General features: G+C 47.7%; 1 protein-coding gene across 1 annotated transcript in view; it reads right to left on the bottom strand.

Annotated features, from left to right (window-relative positions):
* Positions 1–14,598, bottom strand: part of Cemip (cell migration inducing hyaluronidase 1) — a 151,555-nt gene that overhangs the window by 21,751 nt on the left and 115,206 nt on the right. The window contains exons 14-19 of the mRNA XM_027407566.2: positions 7,898–8,103; positions 6,865–6,934; positions 5,312–5,440; positions 3,139–3,224; positions 2,239–2,370; positions 51–86 (exon numbers count right to left, since the gene is read on the bottom strand). Coding sequence (XP_027263367.1) covers positions 51–86; positions 2,239–2,370; positions 3,139–3,224; positions 5,312–5,440; positions 6,865–6,934; positions 7,898–8,103 — 659 coding nt within the window. The remainder of the gene's footprint in view (positions 1–50; positions 87–2,238; positions 2,371–3,138; positions 3,225–5,311; positions 5,441–6,864; positions 6,935–7,897; positions 8,104–14,598) is intronic.

Here is a 14,598-nt window from a genome sequence, read left to right as displayed (position 1 = left end):
CAAACAAAAGCTTCCACAGTAAGCCACTCACAATGGAAGTTAACTCTTACCTGGCCAAGGTCAGGCCGATGCCATTATCAGCAAACCTGGGGACAAGAGCAGACAGTCAGCACATGCTGTCACTCCACAGTCAGTGAGGTTGTAGGAGGAAAGACCCTTCTCCGTCCGAGTCTCACTGTGGACATTGAGGGAGGAGTTTTGCTGAGGAAATCGTAACTTTCCACTCTACACAGAAAATGGCTATTCTGGTTCCTCTTCACAGATTTGGAATTCCTTGGAGGGTCTGGTGGAGAGCTAGAGAATGTACCCCACACTGGCAGGGGTCCTCAATACTCTGCACTTGGGGGCATGGAGCATTGACTACAGGAGTGCTGGGCCTCACAGACCTCCCTTGCCAGCTTACCTCTGGCTGAGCCCCTGGAGCCTGTGGGGTTGATTAGGAGACATGGAGGGAAAGTGATTTCTCACCCTCAGGGCCAGCACTGGCTGAAGGTGGGCCATGTGGGGACTACTCTCAGCCATGGTAAGAAATTCAAATAGCTAATTTCCAAGTTTCCTCAAAGCTAAGGAGGTTCTATCCCTGAGAAGAGCAAGCAAGAAGGAACCTCATAATTACACCATGCTGACCACAGGGGTTCCCCAAAAATGCTGCCTGGCATTAGGGTCAGCATGAACAGGTTTCTGGAGGCAGTTGCTCCTGCCTCGTGAAGGAGCTGGACCTTGGATCTGTGTTGCCTTCCCTTCCTTTGTTCCTTTTCTCCATTCCTGTCCAGGACACCCCTAGGGGCTCATCTCCTCCAGGTGCTATTTTCACCCACCCTCTGCTGCTTCTTGAATTTCCAGTGGCTTCATGTCTCCTATAAGCCTAAGGCCAGGTCTTACCCTGGCATGGAAGGCCCAATCCCCCGTTCCCTTCTGTGTCAACCACACGGGGTGATCTAGGTTGCTACAAGCTCCTCAGTTCCCAACACACTTGATGCTCAGCCCCCTTTCAAGCACACTGTGCTTCCCTCTTCAAAGATCTATCCATTCACACCAATCAGCCAAGGCTCACCATGGGTACCAGGCTCTCTAGCTCTTTTCTTCTCCCCGTCCCCAGCTTTTACTCCTTCCTGGTATCTCCAGGTGCTTTGCTATAGTCCCTTCATGCTCTGTTGTGACCCTAGAGACCTCACAGACACTCATAGCTTCCTTCTCTGTTTTCTGTTGACCAGACATTTGTCCTATCTTGCCTTTGGAAGATGTGGGACATTTTTACTGTGTACTTCATGAGCGTCTCCATCTCAACAGTCTAAAAACACAGCCACCCACCCATACCTGCTCTCTATGCTGAAGGCTGGGGTTCATCCACATTCTCCTTTCTGTGATTCCTCCTCACCTGGACTGGGGTGTGATATTCCATTTGGAGTTCCATTTTCCCATCTCCAGGAGTACCCTTTTCCATCCTTGCCTGCATCCAGAGACACTAAAGTTCCCACCCATGCTCCGATTCCCCCAAAACACACAGGGTAAATGCTCAAAGTCCCAGGAAAGACCATTCTGTCAGTTCTGAAGCCTGTCAACTCTGTCTATTTGTGGGACCTCAACCCTAGTGTGATCCAGACTCTGGGCTTCTTTAGAATGTCTGGTGAAAGACAGAAGATGCCCCCTCATTGCCAGGGTGCATTATAGCTTCATAATTTTCCTTGCAGAAGGAGAACCATGTTTGGCATCAGACTTCTGGGGACTTTACATCATGAATCAATATTTTAGGCCCTTTTTGTTGGGCTTAGAGCATAAAGCATCAAGTCCTCATTTTTGCCACTCATAAGCTATGCAATGTGAGACACTCCTAACTGAGCCTGAGTTTATCATCAAATGGAGCTAGGAGTGTGCATTTTTAAAAATTTTCATTCTCGAGAAATATGGTGAGAAAGAAATAAAACCAAAGTTAGGGTCACAATGAGTGCCCAGCACCATAACTCCTTTTTCCCTTCCTGCACTGACCAGCCATGGGCCATGAAAGAAAGAGTCCCCATGAGTAACTCAGCATTCAATACTATGGGCGAATCTGTCATGCAGCTGTGTTTTTTTGTTCCTCTGGTCACTGTCTGCTGCCATCCTATGCCCTGGTCTTTCGAGAGAACAGAAAGCTGGATGTCAGTATATTTAGACTCCTCCTTGCCTTGCTCACTCTTCAGTCTGGGGAGGAACATCAAGCCTCTTTTGTGTCAGTGTCACCTTGAATTCCAGACTCACCGGCAGCTGTCCAGCCACACATCCCCACCACGCAGCCAGGCTCCATGATCCTGGTTCTTGTAGGCGGTGAAATGGCGGATGATGGCTGGCTCCCGGGGTTTCAGAGGGTCTGCGTCCTGGTGCGGGCTGTACCTGGAGCATGGGAAGACACAGGTGGTATCCTTCTGGCCTCTGTATGCTATATCTCTGACTCCACAGAAACCCATTGGCATGCCGGCTCTCACATGAACACTCTGAGATTCTCCCAGAGGCAGGATATCCCATCTCTAGGGCCCAGCTCTTTGCAGGAGACAGACAAGGGGTCCCACTTTTGCTACTGACCCTGACATTTTGACAACTTTTTGTTTTCTTTGAGATAGGCTCTCACTATGTAGCCTTGGCTGGCCTAGAACGCACTTGTGCAGACCATGCTGACATTGAACTCAAAGATCTTTCTGCTTCTGCTTTCTAGGTGCTGGATGGAATTAAATGTGTGTGCCACCCTGTTCAGCCTTGGCAATAACCTTTTAGAAACAGCCTCTGGTCTTCAGCTAAGCTCTGGCTTGACTTGTCAGCCTGGCCATCAGATTCCTTACCATCAAAATGGCAGTGAGTGCTTCCTTTCTGATCATCTTTGTATCCCAGCCCTGCCTGTCACAGCTCTGGCCAGTCCTACTCTTGTATGGTCCTGGCTCTTTGAAGGGATCTGGCAACTGCTAGGAATTTCAGTTTCCCTTTGGCTACTGGAGCTTGGACTACAATTCAGACTTCGTTTGGACTTCTGGCACAGTACTGTATCTCAACAGCTAGATCAATGCCAACTAGCAAACACTCATTAGATGAAGAAATGCACGGCAGGAGCAGAAGACAAGGAAGCAAGCTGAGAGGTCCCAAGGGATGGGTTGTCCCAAAGGTTATTACCTGGCAGAGATGATGGAGAGGAAGGGCCGCTTGTCCTTGGCTGAGGCCTCAGTAGTCTTGACTCCATTGTCTATGATCATGCCAGCCTGGGAGGAAAGGATACAATGGCTACCACTGTTGCCCACAGCCATCTTCACATACCAGCCAAGCTGTCCACTTTACAGCCACCAAGTGGGAGGAAATGGAGGCTGCAGTTCTGTAGGCCACCATCCAATCACTTTCACTCCATATCGCCTTGGCTTCTTAGGAGAGCTTGTACCAGTTTTTTCCTTCAAGCTACTATTTGTTCTCTGGCTGGCTCTAGCTTAACATCAGTGATGACATGAGCTTTGGCTCTTGGCTCTATTCTCACAGACTGTGCCATTTGGCAAATCCCTCACCTCTTTGGCTGGTCACATCGTTATCTGTAAAGATGGCTGATGACACCTACTTCACAGAGTGGCCATGGAGACTGAATAAAATGCCTGACAAATGACTCCATGAGATTGGGTTGTGGTGTCAAGCCTGGCTGGGTAGGAGCACCCAGGATGCAGACCCTGTGCTCAGACCTTCAATCTGGCCCAGCTGTAGAATCTCCCTTTCCCTCTGCCTATCTCTGACAAAAGGAACCCTCCTTTGCTCATAAGTGCTAATGTCCCTGCCCCCACACCTGTGTCCTTGACTTGCCTTCCTCTTAGAGATGTTACTCTTGACTACATTACTCCCCATTCCCAGCTTCCTATGCTACCCAGACCTGTGGGACCTCTCTTGCAAGTAGGAAGTTTCCTTGAGGGTCCAGGGAATGGTGGGTCCCAACAAGAAACCAATGTGTTTTCTCTCCTTCTCCAACAGTGATAGAGTCTAAACACCTGCCTCTGCACAGGAAATCAATGACATCCATGAAATGCCTTGTCAGCAGCTCCACCATCCACAAACTTCCCTCCACACTTCTGCCACAGCCTCTGGGACTATCTCCCAGCTTAGGATCTGAGATACAATTTAGAAATTGTCTCCTTTCTCCTCCTCATGGCTCTCTTCTCAGCACTGGCTTTTGTCCCCTCCCCACCCAGGTTTCAGTTCAGCACTCTGAGTCTATATTGCTTTTTTTTTTTTTGGTCGTCTCCCAGGTTCAACTTTTTGAAATAGACTTTGTTTGTGTATGTGCATGTGGAGACCAGAGGTGGATAACAAGTGACTTCTATTGCTTTCTGTTATTGTTGTTATTTTGATACAGAGTCCTTCACTGGACCTGGAGTTAGTTCACTGACTAACTGGCTGGCCAGAGGGACTTTGGGATCTGGCTTTGGGATCTCCCTGTCTCTGCTTCCTATCACTGGGGTTACAGACACATACTCTTGTTCTCATGCTTGCACATCAAGAACTTTAAACACTTAAATATCTCACTAGCTCTCTGAAATAGCTTTTGTTTGACCCTGGATGTACCCATTCCTCTCTAGAAGTACAATTTCCTTGTCCACACTGTTAAGATTTGGACCAGACACCATCTTGATGTCCTAGAGACCATCTTGGTCCATAGCGTGTTGTCATCTTCTATCTCAGCCTTGCCCCAAACTCTCTTGGTGTGTCCAACAATTGTCCTTACGGGAAAGTTCTTGACATATTGAAGTTGCAGTCATCGCAATCCTCCCCCACTTTACTCTTGCACCTAGCTTGGAGCAAGGTACACACTGGTACTCAGAAAAGGGGGGCAAACAGTGAAGGTGGCCAAGGAGTTTCTACTGACTTAGCCCTCACAGATGGAGCCACCCACTTCCCAGCAAGAAGGGAGAAAGTCTAGAATGCCAATGCCACCTCAGAACCATGTCCAAACTTCCCTTAGTCCATGGCCAGGCCTAATTTTATAGTCAACATCACTGTCGCCCACAAATGGATCACAAAATCAATCCGGATGTCCAACCGAGCATCCACCAGGAGGGGAAGCTGGTGGGAAGGCACACCTTGCTCCTTTGCTTGGGTAGATGCTGTGAATGACAAGGCAGGCCCCCAAAAGAAGACTTGTGGTGATCGGTCAGTAACCTGCAGGGCTTGGAAGGCTGCTCTGGACCCATGGGAAGAAAGTAGTTTTTTCCAGGCACTAATCATCTGCAGGTTGGTGCAGGGGGATGAACAGGCTGGCCATTGGTGCAGGGGGATGAACAGGCTGGCCATAGCGAGACAGCATGGAGACACTTACCCTGTAGTTAGAATGTGCTCGGTTGTTGTGGAATTTCCCCAGTGGAATGTGCTCCGAATAACCTGGGGAGTACATCCCCACGGAGGGGCCAGTCGGCACATGGTGAAAAATGAACCAAAATCCAGTTTCCTGTAGGGGCAGAGCATAGGAGAGAGCCATAGAAATTAGTGCCAATGAACTCTTCTTGATTGAGTGGCCCAGGCTCTGGGAATGGATGCAGTACTGTGACCAGAACAGGCCATCACCAGACACATCTGTGTGGTCCAGTGCTTGACTGGACACCCCACACCACCAAACACACCCATGTGGTCCAGGGCTTGACTAGACACCACTTACTACCAAACATTCCGGTGTGGTCCAATGCTTGAATGGACAAAGGGAAAAGCTCAAGGTTACTGTTATTTGTCATTTGGCTACTCGACATCGCTCACTCTTCACAACAGCTCCACCCTATCTGCTACTGTCCAAATTAGTGGGGTCACTGTAGAGATTAGACTCCTGATGGATAGAGTTCCAAAAGCCAGTGTTCTCAGCATTTCTTGGCGATCTGGAAGCTGAGGCCCAGAAAAAGGAACAGGCAGGAGCCAAACCAGGAGCAGGGGAGAGCTGTGTCAGAGCAAGGCTGTTGGAGCGGAACATTGTGCTTGTTGCCTAGCTGCCACCATCCAGCTCTTTGGGGCTTGAATGCACGATGTCTCCCTGTTGTAGCCTCCACCCTAGCCCAGGGCATAGCCTTGATGTCAGAATCACACGGTGCTAGCTTACAACACTGATGCATCAGGTACCATCTGAAGGAAAAATAACTCATTCCATAAAGAATTGTTGTGCATAAATTGCTTAGTACTCTGGGATGGTTTGCATATGAAGTGTCCCCGATAGTCTCATGTGTCTGAATACTTGGTCTCCAGCTAGTGATGCTACCTTTTTTTGTGCAACCTTTAGAAGGGGGAGATGAACTAAAGGAAGTGGGTCATTGTGGGGTGGGACTTAAGGATTATAGCCTGGCTTTACTTCCTGTCTTGTCTTTTTTTCTATTGTTTTAAAAATAAGTTTTAATGTTTATGTGTATGAGTGTTTTGTTTGCATGTATGTCTGTGTACAACATGTATGCTTGGTGTCCAGAGGTTGGAAGAATGCATAGGATTCCAAGAAACTGGAGTTATGGATGGTTGTGAGCACCATGTGGGTGCTGGGAATCAAACCCAGACCCTCTGCAAAAATAAGTACTTTTAACCATGGAACCATCTCTCCAGTCCCTCTTTCAGTTTCTTCATCCACCCAGATGTGAACAATCTCCCACTGTCACAGCCATAAGTAATTCTGCCCCCATGCCTTCCCCACTACTATGGACTTTATTCCCTTAAGCCACAAGCCAAAATAAACCATTCATTAGTTATGATCAGCAGGGTTATGGAGTGACAGACAGAACTGCCATTTAAAACCAAGTCACAGGACTCCCCATCTCCAGTCACAGGGAGGAGAGATCCTGAGCCCTGAACACACACATTTCCAGGGCAGGCTCTGCCAGATCCACCTTGCTTATTTCTGCTTACCTCGGACCCCGCAGCTGCACAGTTAATGAGGTTGTTGTTGGGATTTGCCATCCAGAAAGTGGACACAGCACTGCAGGGAGAGGACAGAGGTTAAACAGTATCTTAGGAAGGACTACCAGCAAGCACTCTTTCTGCTGCATAGTGGGAGGGCCCACCGGAGACACTAATATTAGTGGAGAGAGTCTCTTGTCTGAGATCTGAGAAACTGTTAATGGATCCATTTGAGGTTCATTTTCTTGCCACAAGGCAGAGAGTGCATTTAATCTGTGCACTGTTCAGGACTGTAAGAGCTAAGTGCAGTTTGTGAACCCTTCTAAGGGAGGCCGCCTGTGTAGAAAGCCACGTGTCTCTCTCTATCTGCCTCTCTCTGTGTTTCTCCTCAGTGTCTCTGCATCTGCCCATGTTTGTTACTGGGTCTTTGCATCTCTGTGTCTCTCAGTGTGTTTCTCTGTTTTTCCTGTGTCTGTCTTCTGTCTCTCTGTGTGTCTCTGTTTTCCTGTCTGTCTGTCTGCTTCTGTTTCTTTGTCTTTCTGTCTGTATTTTTCTATCTCTGCCGTTCTGTGTGTGTCTCTGTTTTCCTGTCTGTCTGACTGTCTGCTTCTGTCCCTTTCTGTCTGTATTTTTCTATCTCTGCCTTCCTCTGTATCTCTGTGTGACACTATTTGTGTCTCTCTCTGGCTAGAAAGAGATTCTTGTGGCCAGGCTGATGGGTACATATTGGGAGCTGATGTGGCAGCTGCTTCCTGTCTACAAGGATGCCATGTGGCATAGAGCCACAGGTGAGCCAGAGCTTTCCAGACAAAACAGGGCTAGTGAGGCTCACAGAGGAAGAAGGGAGGGGGAGGAGAGAAGAGAGGGGAGAGAGGGAGAAGAAGCTACTCTAGGGACCTCACTCTGAGAAATAGGCAGAGATGAACAGAAAGCTTTTTAAGGTCCTGAGGCAGGACACTGAGTGTTCATGCTCATCCCCTTCCACCCTTCCCACCCAGACCCTAGTGTAAGGCATACTCTTCAGTATTATACACACACTTACTTGCAGTCCTGCCTGGGCTTAGGAATGTACCCTGGGTATGAATCCTCTGTGATCACTTTGCACATCCTGCTGTCCCGGTCTGACGGGAGGAGAGTCCCTGACTTAACAAGGAGGCCAAGGCAGTGGTCAAAAGTGTTGCGTTCCTCTGGTCCATCTTCAGTGAAGAAGCAGTGGCCCAAAGAATTGTAGCCCACAACATCCTTGATCTGTAGGGTAAAGGAAGGAAACTCGATACACAAGTGCCCATGTGCCTGAATATTCATTCAACAAGCACAAAACAGTGCTGAACTATACCAGGCCTGAGTAGACTGGGAGTGAGGGTGGAAACAACCTTGACTCCAGGCAAAAGCCTGAGGGTGGACAAGGAAGACAACAATCTCCACTTTCCCAGAACTACAGAGTGAATGAAAATCAGGAAGAGCATTTTGAAGAGACTCTGTGAAAGCAGAATGTGGTCTCAGTACCAGCCTCAGGAGGCTCTCACACTAGCCTACTGCCTTGTCAATCACTACAACAAAGCTCTGGACTTGATCTCCATCATCTATCTCCAAGGCCTCAGAATCCTTAGAGAGCCCTATCCCGAGTCCCAGTTCCCTTTTCACACTGGATTCTGATGACAGTGTCTCTCCCACATAGACTCCTACTTTGGCTCAAACACCACAGAGAGGAGATGCTCTTGGCTTACAAAGTACAGTGGGTAAGGGTGGAAGCACTCTGTGCGTCTTTACTGTGTTCTTCCATCCCTGACTGTCCAGTGACTTCATCCAGTGAGATCTCCCCCGCTTCCCTATGACCTCAGATCAACCCACACCTCTTAAGGAGCTGCCACTGTGCCAGGAGCTGGAAAATCTGTACACCATCCAAATGCCCCTGCAACTAACTGAAATACCAAGGCCATGCCCTCAGCCCTGGTGTCGCTACAAGGGACTGCCTTTCTTACTGTAGGGCACTCAGTAACCCTGGTCTATCCCTGTCAGATGGCAACCCCACTCCACCCCTCCCCCAGCCCCACCTATACCAAGCCGTTTTCAGACTTCTATTACTCCGTAGTCTACTGAGAAGGAGGGGTGACAAAACTGTCTCTGATGGAAAAGCATTGATCCGAGGTGAACAACCCAAGTTCCTCCAGGCTCTCGAATGGCAGGTGCCTGCTCCCTAACTACAGGGCAGTCAGCTGTTAGGGCCATCCCCACAGCAAGCCCCTCCATGGATGAACACTGGCTGGTCTCTTAGACCTTTTCATCTCTCTGCAATATCTTGCAAATTTTTGTTTTAGAAATGAAGGCGATGAGGCTGACAGAAGCTGAACAACATCCAAGGTCACAAAGTCCAGTGGGCAAAGCCATGGCAGGGATGTTTGCTTTTTTAGGCCTATTTGCTTTCACCCGTAAGGGAAGACCACACTGCCTGCCTACACCAGGCAAGCACTCTGCCTCCTAAACAAGCATCCTTCTTTTAATCTGACAATAGGCAAGGGCATAACCTTGAAGTCCATTCACTCCTTCAATGGGCATTTCAGGCAATGCCAAGGTCATCTAGTGGGATGCTTCCTCCTCTTCTGGTGAGAAATGAAAGCTTGTTATAAATAGCACTGAAAGACAAGCCTAGGAGGGGATTCGGCTGCTCTTGCTGGCAGAGACCTCTAAGATCAAATTCAATGCCTGGCTTTGCAAAGGAGGAAACCATGCCCAGGGAAGGTAGGCGGGTATCCCAGGGAATTTGGTACCCTCAGAGTCTCCTGTCTTCTGCCCATGGATCTTAGTAACTTGTCCCGATCCATTTGCCTGGCCCTTTAGATTACATGGCCAGGAGCCCTTCTCTGAAAGTGAGTGAATGAGCTAGGGACACTTTTCTAATGAATACTTGAGGAAGAGCTGGTCTCTAAGACCCCTGAGAGGTGCTGTGAACAGAAAGGGCTTCACCATAAAAAGGAAGCGAAACAACCATTGTGGTTGGATGTGCGGTGTATTACACGTGTTACCATGTTTCAACCTTATTTCAATGGTTGCCACTTGACTTGGATGTTCTAAGCCCCTTTCTGTGCAAGGACCATCTAGTTTGAAACAGAAACCAATCCGCTGTTTTGAGGGAGCAATGAGTCTCTCAGAGCCAGGAGAAAAGGGCGACAAGGGAGAAGGGAGGTGGTGGAGCAGGAGAGAATGCACAATTCACATCTTTACTTAGCCACAGGCTTGCTCTGATACTCACAGTGAGCATCTCTTACATGATAGAGGGGATGCTAAAAACATCTTCAGATTGTTCCCCTTACAACATTTCACAGACTTGGATAGATAGATAGATAGATAGATAGATAGATAGATAGATAGATAGATAGATAGATAGATCGATAAGTGGGTATGTAGGTAGGTAGATGATAGATAGGTATATATGGATGATGGATGGATAGACGATAGATAATAGTAATAGTGTGCATAGAGAAACAGATAAGGATGTTAGATAGGTAAGTAGATAGGTAGTTAGGTAAATCATAAACAGATGTTGGTTATATGAATAGATTGGGAAATAGAGATAGATAGGAGGCTAGACAAATGATAGAGGCATACAGATAGACATATCAGCTAAATAAATATTCTCTCTTTCTGTCTCTGTCTCTGTCTCTGTCTCTGTCTCCCCCCACCTTGGACTGTCCTTATATGCTAATCAGAGAATATTTCTCTGTCTCCCCCTCTCTGTCTCTGTATCTCTGTCTCTCTCTGTATCTCTTTGTCTCTATGTCTCTCTCTGTCTCTGTCTCTCTTCCTCCCCCTCTCTCTTCTTCTCTCTCTTTGTCTCTGTCTGTCTGTCTGTCTCTGTCTTTGTCTCTCTCTGTGTCTCTGTCTGTCTGTCTGTCTCTCTCTCTCTCTCTCTCTTGGGATGTCCTTATATGTTAATCAGAGAATGTGTAACCCCCACCCCTGTCATTTTTCTGGGCATTTTCTTGCCTGCTGATATCAGTTCATGATTCCCAGAGGCTGTTTTATGTCTTTCACTGTTGTTAGTAGGGCCTGGGCATGAGATTGTAAAGGAGAAAATTCATATAAAGACCCAGAAACAGTTGTCAGGTATAGTTTCATCTTGTGTGACCCTCGATTTAGGTGTCACTGAATCAGGGCATTTGGTGGTGGTGGTGGTGGGGTAATAGTACTAGAGGAGACTATAGGGAGGCAGCACTAGGTCTGAAGACTGTTCTGTGTATGTCAAGATATATGGTCACCCCAGACTGAACTGGCATCCATCAGCAACTTGTATGTTTTAAGAAGAGTGATGCTTCACTTAAATGAGCACAAACAGAAATTAGTGATTGGATGACTCTCTGGATATGCAGGATTCCACTATAGCTTCAATCAAGCTCAGACCAGAAATATTTCTTTAAAAAACTGCCCATGAGGAACATGTACAGACTGTTTCCCTTTGGCATTGTTCCCCCAACCAATATGGGATTCCAACTGTTTACTGGGCATCTACATGGCATCATAAGCCATCTAGAGATGATATAAAGCCAGAAGAAGCATGTGCATAGGTTCTATGCAAATACCAGGCCATTTTATACCAGGACTTGAAGTGAAGGATTTTTCAAGGGGCTCCTGGTACCAAAGAGGATGCTTCTTACTTCTGAAGTCTTGGGTGGGTATATTATATATGTATGTGTGTATGTATATATGTATCACACACACACACACACACACACACACACACACACACACACATCGAGAAGCCTCACATCAAATTCAGTCATTTAAAAAAGAAAATATATTTCCAAGCTTCTGCCTTCATTAAAAAATTTAAAAATAAAATTCCTGAGGAGGAGCAGGCCTTGGAGCACAAGCAAGGGTCATTTGTTTTGCAGATCTTAATGAGTTTTTTGAATATGCAAATAGAAGTTGAGAGAGGAAACAGAACAAAACACTACCTAAAAAGGGAAAGAATGCTTCCAAGGCTGTGCAGGGGAGGTAGGAAGGGGTGGGGGGGGCGAGGATCAGGGGAGGTAGAGCTGGTAAGGTCAGATGCTGCCAGAGGGAAAGCATGTGACCTGGAAAGGGGTGCTGAGACCAGAGGGACCTGCCATTTCAGTCCCTTCCACACGGTCCATTTCTGCTCTGATCTGGAATGTTCTCTACCACCCACCCCTTTTTCTATATCTCAGTCTCCCAGTGGATCACTGGACCAAGGTAACTCTGGGTCCCACATCTGGGTTCAAGTGGAAAGGAGAGAAGAGAACAGCTATACAACTTGACAAGTGAGAGGAAACATTTAAAAGGGATGAGCCAGAGAAAATGGAAGCCTCTCCCACAATTCCCAGGGCTGTGCAGCTGGCAGAGAAGATGCTGGGTTTCTCATCATGGGCTCCAGATATCTTTAGTAGAATGCCAAGACAAGGGTGTGGCCCCGAAGATAAGAGAGCCTGCTGGCACAAAGAGCCATGCATGGCACAGCCTGCATGGAAGCAGTTGCAACCTTCTGGGGACAACTTGATTCCATACCACTGTCATTTATTGTAATAAAGATAAACCGTGAGCAAGTCCCCAGACAGGGAAGGATGTACTTTCTTCTGCTCCGTCTCCCTGGCTTAAAGAAAGAAGGTAGGAGAGAGTAGGACTCACATTGGAGTCTTTTGTACCTGCTGCTAAGGCCAGGAGTATATTGTTTGCCTTCCAGTAAGACAGAAGGCAATGTTGAAGTTCCTGCCATAGAGCTTGACCTACACAGGAAGATGCACTGAGCCCATTTCCGTGTGGCCCTGCAGAGAGAGTACATAGAGCCTCTTCTGGGGGAAATTCTTCCACCCTACACCTGCTAGCATTCTGGGGATAGTATACACAGAGCCTCCTTCTGAAGGCAGGCTTCCTCTCTGCACCTGCGAGCACCCTGGAGCCTTGGTACTCCATGACACATTGCCGGAAGGATACCCTCAACAATGTTACTCTCACAGGAGATATTACCACAGCTTCACTACATGAACTCAGGGTGGTGGCTTAGTGGGTTGCAGAAGCAGTGTGAGAAAGGGACCTTGTGACCAGATGAGGTCAGGCCTTGCTAACAGATCAATCAATTTGGTGCATTTTACTCAAAACTCTTTTCTTTGTGAGCATGCACTGGGACTTTTCAATGTGGCAGGGAGGGAGTCCATTCATGCAGTTTTTGCCAAGAACATCTAACTACATAGGCCCTACTTTTTGGCAAGGCATATGTTGCTATCTCTTGGAAGCAGAGATGTTTCCCCAGAGCAATAGAGATGCAGAGGCACACAGCACTACTGCTGTCCTCTCAAAGTGCGTCGCTTGTGTTATCTGGTTTCACCCTCCCAACAATTCTTTGAGGCTGACTCTATCAGCATTTTCAATACACACTGGAGGAAACTGAGGACCAGGAAGTTTCCATCAGTTCCTGCAACTCCATGCCCTTGATTTTTGAGCTTCTGCTGAGACCCACAACACTGACACAGGGAAGGAGCAAAGAGATGCACGTGCTGAGAGAAGGACCATGGTTTGCTAAACTCAGTGACGTTTTAGTCATATTGCTGAAAGATGTACCCCAAACTCAGAGAAAATCAGAAGCTGAAGGGCTTGTGTTTTTGTCAGAAGAGGGAAATGGTTTACATGTTGAACTAGAAGGGGCTGGAGAGGCGCCTCAGTGGTTAAGAGCACTTGGTCTTGCAGAGAACCTAGGTTCCAGGGATTTCATGCCTTCATCAGACTTTTGTGGGTGCCAGGCAGGCACATGGTATACATACATATGCTCCATGAAAATACTCATACACATAAAATAAAACAATCTCAAAAAAGGAATATATGAAAGGAAGTGGGGCTGCCTGTGGCAGGTTGAACATAAAGGATGGGGGTACACAGGTGGCAGACTGGGAAGAGCTGTGAACAGGCCTCCTGGGACACTTCAGGACCTGCTCAGGTGGAGCAGGGTGCTGAGACACCTCTAGGCTCCATACAGCTAGGGGACCTTCTTCCTAGTGAGCTGGGATATGTTTGTCTGGGATTCACTCATCTCTGATCAGGGATGATGCTAGCAAAAGGCTTCCAGGAACACTTCTCACTCCCCCGTGGCCTCTGTAGTCTAAACCATAATAGCATCTTTGTCTCTATATGGCCTCTTTTGGTTCTGTCAACTGAACCCTCTCCCTGAAATGTAGTTACCCACTGATAAACCCTTCAATCCAGGCAGCAAAGAAACGCATACCAGCATGAAAGACCAGCTCCCACAGCAGCATTCTGGAACGGTGTACAACTGCACATTCCAAGAGCATTCAGAGCCAATCTATCAAACTTAGGTCTGCCTGGGATATGGCCCTGTGGCTGCCTGCTTGGCTCAGAGAACTAGAGACTCGGATACCATCTAGATGGCAAGCAGTGCAATTTGGCTCCACCTTGGAAAGGCTGTAACAAAGCTGTGCCTCCAGATCTAACAAGCACAGCTTGGAACTGAGTGGTGGTAGATCCCTGAACGGCCACTAGATAGGGTTGTAGGTGGCACCTCAGCCATTCGGCCGCTGGATAACAAGAGAGCCAGGAGATGCTCCTTCCCAATTTGGCAGTTGACTTTCCTGGGAGCTGGGCAGGAGGAAGTCTTCAGTTATGGAGTTGCATAGATCTGCTGGTTGGGCAAAGCTGTCCAGGGTTCTGCTCTGAGGCCCTGACTCTAGTTTGGGTACCACTGACTCATCTAATTGTTCCAGGCCAGGTGGAGTGCCT

Source organism: Cricetulus griseus, chromosome 3 (assembly GCF_003668045.3).
Source record: "Cricetulus griseus strain 17A/GY chromosome 3, alternate assembly CriGri-PICRH-1.0, whole genome shotgun sequence".
NCBI classification, from domain to species: Eukaryota; Metazoa; Chordata; class Mammalia; order Rodentia; family Cricetidae; genus Cricetulus; species Cricetulus griseus.
This window is presented reverse-complemented; position numbering and strand designations above follow the sequence as displayed.